The sequence below is a fragment of the Stegastes partitus genome, unplaced genomic scaffold (assembly GCF_000690725.1).
Source record: "Stegastes partitus isolate 25-593 unplaced genomic scaffold, Stegastes_partitus-1.0.2 Scaffold1155, whole genome shotgun sequence".
Lineage (NCBI taxonomy): Eukaryota > Metazoa > Chordata > Actinopteri > Pomacentridae > Stegastes > Stegastes partitus.
The window spans coordinates 193403-200656 of NW_007578886.1; the positions used below are offsets into that span (position 1 = coordinate 193403).

General features: G+C 44.6%; 1 protein-coding gene across 2 annotated transcripts; it reads right to left on the minus strand.

Annotated features, from left to right (window-relative positions):
* Positions 1-641: 641 nt before the first annotated feature.
* On the minus strand, positions 642-6623 carry steap3 (STEAP family member 3, metalloreductase). Of its 2 annotated transcripts, none has more exons than XM_008296837.1 (6): positions 6564-6623; positions 5673-6170; positions 4074-4401; positions 2664-2863; positions 2386-2550; positions 642-1131 (listed from the first exon to the last, which is right to left on the minus strand). In XM_008296837.1, the coding sequence occupies exons 2-6, from the start codon at positions 6159-6161 to the stop codon at positions 835-837; spliced, it is 1479 nt and encodes a 492-aa protein (XP_008295059.1). In that variant the 5' UTR covers positions 6162-6170; positions 6564-6623; the 3' UTR covers positions 642-834. The 2 variants fall into 2 exon arrangements, with proteins under 2 accessions (XP_008295059.1, XP_008295060.1); XM_008296838.1 differs by having other exon boundaries at positions 5673-6167; positions 6564-6618.
* Between the last annotated feature and the right edge of the window lie 631 nt (positions 6624-7254).

Genomic DNA, 7254 nt, shown 5'->3' on the forward strand with positions numbered 1-7254 from the left:
GGACAATTAGAATCACCAATTAACCTCAACATGTTTTTGGACCTTGTGGGAGGAAGCCGGAGAACCCAGAGAGAACCCACGCTGCAAGGGGAGAACATGCAAACTCCATGCAGAAAGATTCCGGTGCCCCCACCGGGACGCGAACCGGCAACCTTCTTGCTGCGAGGCAACAGTGCTAACCAACTGCGCCACCCTGCAGCCCCTATACCTAACTAATATTGCCAAATTACCCAATTAAACTGGTACAGTCATTAGTTTGTTCTATTAGTGAAGCTCTTTGTCTGAATTTTCCTGTCTGACTACTGTCAATTTTAAAAACATTTTCAGAAACAAAAAAAAAGAAACATCAAAAATCTTGCTTTGAAATCATCAGAACATTATTAAGGATCATGATCTCCAGGATGGGGGCTACACAGTGGTCAGTTGTTAGCACTGTCGCTTCACAGCTGGAACATCCCTGGTTCATGTCCCAGCCTGGGCCTGGCATCTTTCTGTGTGGAGTTTCTGTGCAGCTTCCTCCACAGAGGCTAACTGGTGATTCTAAATCGTCCGTAGGTGTGAATGTGAGTGCCCTTGTTTGTCGCTCTGTGTAGCCCTGAGTCGGCTGGGATAGGCTCCAGCCCCCCGCAACCCTACAGAGGATTATTTGGTGTACAGATGATGGATCTCCAGGATCATGGAAAGGTCATGTCTCTGATCTACACTCTTTTTTTCCTTGTCTCTGTGTTTCCCTTACTATTGTTAAAGAGAAAAGCGGTAGTCATTAAGGAATGTCCCCCTGTGGCTGTAAAAAGTGCAGGAGAAGTGACAGACTGGCAGAGTTTAGATTTCACACTAGACATCATCAAAGTTTTGTTGAGGATGTGCCTCACGTGACCCTCCTGGCTCCTGGTTATTGACTGGCCAGTATTGTGTGCTTTCCCAGCCCTTGCGGATCTTCGCCAGTCTTAATGTCAGGCATGGCACAGCCAAGAAGAGGCGCCCAACAAGGACTATGCAGGGTGGGATGAGGGCCAGTAGATAGGCCGGTGGCAGGTAATATGGATAGGCCCCAGGGGAGAAGGCAAAGTCCCAGCCAAAGAAGAGAGTGTGCATGGTGGAGAGAGCTAAGGCAGCATAGCCGAGTCCTGACTGGAGACACAAGAAGAGACATCAAAACTCTTCAACAGTCAGGGAATCTGGGATGACAAAATTCATTGAGGAGAACTGAGTCATTATATTTCAGCAACTATTGGGTATTAAAGCACGCTTAACATGGAATACACACTACGCACCTCGTTACACTGCTGGTCTTTGTAAATGAGTGTAAAATATGTGGTGCTCCCATTGAAACCATTTGGAAAAAATACCCTTTGATAGACACATAACCATAAAGACTCAGGCTGCATCCAAAATCACATCCAAGTTATTGCGTCACACGATGGTTATTTTCACATCTATAAAATGTTGCACACTGAATTGTGGGATAGTTGGCAGCAAGTAGTGTACACTACTACACCACTGTGGAATCTTGGATGGGCATTATGTAATGGATATGTTTATACACTCAAACATTACAGTATATAGCAGGGTAGCATATTGTAATGGACAATTGTGTTAAAGCAGAATTCTAACCCCTCTAAACCAGAACACGATACATGCGTTTGCCCTGAACAGTGTGCGTCAGAATTTGGACACCTGGCAAAAAGAAAGTGATTTTAGAAACAGCCACATCCTCGTTCTATGCAAACATTTATTTTAAAGTTAAGCTAAAGGTCACTGTAATGATTCAGCAGCCATCCATCCATCCATCCATCATCTCTACACCTTAATCCTTACTAGGGTCATGGGGGCTGAAGTCTATCCCAGCTGACTCAGGGTGAAGGCAGGTTCCCCTGGACAGGTAACCAGTCTATCACAGGGCTGCACTTAGAGACAGACAACCAAGCACACTCACATTCACACCTACGGACAATTTAGAATCACCAATTAACCTCACCATGTTTTTGGACTGTGGGAGGAAGTCGGATAACCCGGAGAGATCCCTCGCTGCACGGGGAGAACATGCAGAAAGATCCCAGGATGCGAACCGGTGACCTTCTAGCTGCGAGGTGATGGTGCTAACCCCTGAGCCACCTTGCAGCCCATTCAGCAACCATAAACACATTAAGTGTGTAACTTCTGAAGTCAGTCTTACATGTAAAATTTTCAGTTTCCTTGCAGAGGCATGACAGGGGGTATGTGCTGCTGTGTTAGACTCAGAGGGAATCACTTCATAGCCAGTAAGGCCAGAAGGAATGACTAAAGCTACCATTACCATTTGTAAATTGGAGCTAGCCCTCCATGATTGAGTTTAGATACATTAAATTATCTTTATTAATATACACATATAGGGAATCTGCTGACCTGTACAAATGTAAACTCCCTCCAGTTGAGAGCATTGCCCACAGAAGGCAGAGAGGTAATAGCCAGGAGAGTAAGGACTCCAAATCCCAGAATTCCACAGGACAGGTAAAGGTCAGCCCTCCACACCAGTTGCTCCACCCAGGAGTTTTCAATCCCAGCTTTGACCTGAAAATGATTGGTCAGAAAAGGGTCACCTCAGGAGACACCTCAACAATCAGGCCGGAGAAAAATATACTAGATACAAGCAGGTCCATTGTGTATACCTGCTGGGTGCTCACCTGGTGGTAGGCTGCGTTGAGGAGAGTGTACCCTGCAGCTTTACGCAGTGTCAGACACATGCTGTATACGGCATGGAGTGCAGTGCAGAGGAAGCTCAGCAGGCCCAGCTGCTTTCGCCTGCATAGCCAACAGTCTAGCCAACAAGGAAATCTCTTATACTTGGTTCCCCTGCCCAGCTGAAACACCGCCGCCACCAGACCTGAGGAAACACAGCAGACATTTTCTCCCACCTCCATTTAAATAAAGGTGCTTGTTTCTGCATGAGGTGAACAAATGCAAAGTTGAGAAATTAATTTAGAGTGAAGAGGCAGCAGAACAAGCATGCGACCTTGTCTGAGAAAATGAAGTTGATATTTGCTCAGCTTCATCGTATAAACTGAGTCATGACATTTTCAAGTTGATTTTTCTGACCAGGTAATGACACAAGATCTTATCGTACTAACAAGAATCATCCTAAATTGCAGTTCTTCCTGAAGAGTTCTACAGAGTTACTGAGAGACATTTAGAAGATAGCAATGAGAATGAGAAGGGTGGGGCCAACCATGTTACTATGCACAGCCTGTATGATTTTTCAGCACCGTGGCCTGGCAGCTAGAAGATCCCCGATTTGTCCCGGTGAGGACACCCGGGATCTTTCTGCATGTTCTCCCCTTGCAGGGTAAGTTCTCTCTGGGTTCTCCGGCTTCCTCCCACAAGGTCCAGAAACATGTTGAGGTTAATTGCTGATTCTAAATTGTCCGTAGGTGTGAATGTGAGTGTGCTTGGTTGTCTGTCTCTAAGTGTAGCCCTGTGACAGATTGGTTACCTGTCCAGGGGAGCCTGCCATCACCCTGAGTCAGCTGGGATAGACAAGAAAAAATGCTTGTTTTGAATTTGGCCACCTTACTTTTAATGCAACCACTTTATTGATCAAGGCACAGGTAGAACTTTCCCTGAAAATCCAGTTTTTAACCTTATTAATATGACCACATGGTGTTTTTGTATAACCTGGAAAGCATATCATGAGTAAAACAAAGAGTTAACGCCACAACTGAATATTTCCACCTTCAAACAACAATATACTGATGATAGCTGCAAAAACACAGATTCAGACATCTGAGATTTCATACATAGGAAACCAACTAAACCAATCCTGTCATCTTGCACGGTGGGGCTTTCTGTATCATTATACTTCTGAATCAATTTGAACATTTCTGCCTGAATTACTCTGACAACTTGCCATTGTGTTGCATAGAGAAGTTCTATAGTGTTTAAGCAAAGTCAAAGGTTGGGGTGGGTGGAGGCAGAGCGAACACTTTAATAACAGTTGGTGCAAGAATTTATTTTTAACTATGCCTTTAAAAGAAAAATCCTCACCAAGTATGTTTTTGCTCTGCAGTGGCCTGCTGTGTCTATACTGTGTTCCATACCTGGTAGATAGACTAGAGCCAGTGTAACCAGGGCAACCGCAGGCAGCGTCTGGTTCACGGTCACCAGGGGCAGCTGGTAGAAGTTGTTCTCTCTGTGATCCAGATAGGGGAGCAGTATGTGCCTCAGAAAGATGTATCCATAGAAAAAGATGAAGAGGATCAAGGTCGTTAAGATGGGACCTCCCCAGGAGGGGAACAGGATGAGTGGGGCTTCTTCAATGCCTCTGGATGCACACAGACTCCCTAGATCCACAGGGCTGAAGCCCATGCGACGCGCTAGCTCGAGCACCATAGCTTTCGAGTCAGAGCAGTTGCTGCAGATCAGAACCTGGGGGGAGAAGTGACAGAAGACCAGATTTTAAGGGCTTAATTTACAGCACATGAGCATGGAACATTGCCACTACTTATGAAATCTGTCGCATTGACAACAAACTTTACAAACATCAAACTGTGTTTTCAGTACAACTCTTTTTTACATGACAATTTTGAGTTTAGCTTGACATTACAATATTATCATAGAGCTACAGTCATGTAAAAATCAATCTGCTGTACAAAGGCTACAACTATATCAAACTATTAAACCAAAAAGTTTATTTTGATAGAAACGACAGAAAAGGCCTTTCTCACAGCAGACCTTCTAAAAGTTAGAACGAGCAATACTAATCTAATACACATTTTGTCAAATTCAGTGAACATCTTCTCACTGTCCATGTGTGTTCTGTGTGAGTCCTGGCTCTGTAAATGGGAATCAAAGGTGACTCTGACTAATGTCAACATGGCTGTTGCAGTGGGTCCTGTGCATGTGTGCCTGTGCACAGAAATGAGGGGAAAGGAAGGAGAAGGGGAGATAGGCAGGACAGCATGCAGTGGAAGAAGGATAGTCTATTATATGCTAATGACATAAATATCAACAATCTTTCTTCAGAATCACAGACACCACCTTTAAGTTGTCCAAGTAGAGAAAACAATGACACCAACACGAAAGATGTCTGACTTCAACATTGTTAATAACAACTGTGCTTTTCCAACTATGACCGGTATTAATGTCTTCTGTGAACGGGCTGATCCTGCACAGACACAGACACTGCACTGCTTCCTAATTCATTTCAGTGACTTATTTATCACAATTACAAAAAACTGAATTAACTTTGTGCTTAATTATTAATTTGACTAACTTAACTTCAACAAATGTACATCATTATGATAAAAAAGAAATTAATAAACAAAAATGAGCAAGGGAGGTCTGCTCAGCTAGCTACGTTGAGCAAAGTTTAGGTGTTAGTTTAGTTTAGGTAGTTCTGTTTTGTATTTTAATGAAATAAAACGGGCATTCAACTCAGGACTGACCAAATGTACAGTTATTTGGCCTTGTAGGATCTGCATACACACATGTAATGTACATACACTGCACCACCACTGGCAGAGATTCCACCTCAGTCCTATTAAATGATTGTAACAGTGTTGTTACCTCTTACATGCAGTGATCAAAATGTTTTTCTTTTGTTATGGTTTTGGTTTGTTTTGTTTTGTTCTTGATTTTTTAGTCTGTGTAGTCTCATTTAAGTGCTTTTCCTGATCTCACCCCATCTTCCACCCTACCTGTCTGCTTCCATCATGGGCTCCAGTCTGCAGGGCCCAGGCCGAGACCACGTTGAAGCCCTTCACCACACTGCTCTTTGGGAACAACTCTGCTAACGTCTCTGCATTGGACTGCTTGTGACTGGTCAATGTGGTGGCATTGCTCACGTCTACCAACACCTTCCCGGCCAGCATCTCCCTCAGCCCTACCAGGGAGTGGTAGTGCTCTGGGTGGATTGCAGCGAACACCACCCTCTCTGCAGCATGTATCGCTTCCCTCTGGGATCGTACCTCCACCCTGTCAGGAAACACACCCTTGGCAACGCGGCTTGGCTGGCGGCTGCCCACCACCACCCTGAAACCACAACCCACCAGCCGGATTGCAAGGGAGCGGGAGAAGTCTCCTGAGCCGATGATGCCAATCACAGGGTCTCTCTGGCTCCGGGGCAGCGACTTGGAGAGGTCAGAGGCACATTCGGCCAGCAAGGGCATCGTCATGTCACTCTGCATGATGGTCTGCTGGAGGAAGGAGGGCATCAGCATTGAACTAGACAACTGTAGCACAAAATCAGGAAACACTGTGTATCTAAATGGGTAATTTTGTTTTCTGGACAGTAGAAGCATAGTTAAACCAACAGACTTGATCTCATCGGCATGAAGCTGTGACACACTGACGATCAAGTTACTGTTTAACTTCTTTATGAACATGTTCTCATATTCAATTACACAGATCCTATGTAACAGAGTTCTCGTTGTCCTTGTCAGCTCACAGTTGAAACTCACGTAATAATAACGCACGGCAGCATCCAGATCTAACCAGCTCATGTTTAACATAACTAAGTCAGCTGTTCCCTTTGACTCAACCCTTTAAAGTGTAAACTGAGAACCGCAGCAGCAGCAGCGGCAACCTACCGGTGTGGTGAGCTCCCTGACGGCCAGCAGCTGCACCGAGCCACACTCTGGGTCAGTCACACTGTTTAGGTGGAAACCAGCTTCTCGGTTGTTTGGGATTATTTGATACACAGGCCCCTCCCACTGCTGCCTTCACGTCCTCCTGACCGGCTCGGAGTTTTGGCTATTATTAGGCTCGTCTTGCCTGACACGCGGTCAGTACAGGCAGCAGAGCAGGTCTTCAGCCGCTTCTGTCAGTCTTCAGTCGGTCACAGCTGCTCCAAGATTTATGTAAACGTTAACAGTTTGGACACAATCCCCACGTTGTAATAAAGACAGGGTAACCTATTAGAATGCCATACAGGTGATCTGCAGGGTTTTACATGGAGCAGACCTGGCCCTCTCATACCACATCAATACACTAAAAACTTTAATAAATATTCAAAACAGTTGACAGAAATACAAGACAACAGCGTTTATTACAGATATTGAGACTGTAACACCAGTCCAAATGTTATAAATCTTTACATCCCTTACCAAATGTTGTGGTGTTGCTGAATTCTTTAAGAATTAATATACAATAGACTGGAGCTGACAAATAAACGTCATCAAAAACAGAATAACTTCTCTTTTTGTGACTCTCTTCACCATTATGCAGCTATCTACCGGTTGTTAATGGCTTCAACAAAAAGACATTTCCAGTTCAACTTGT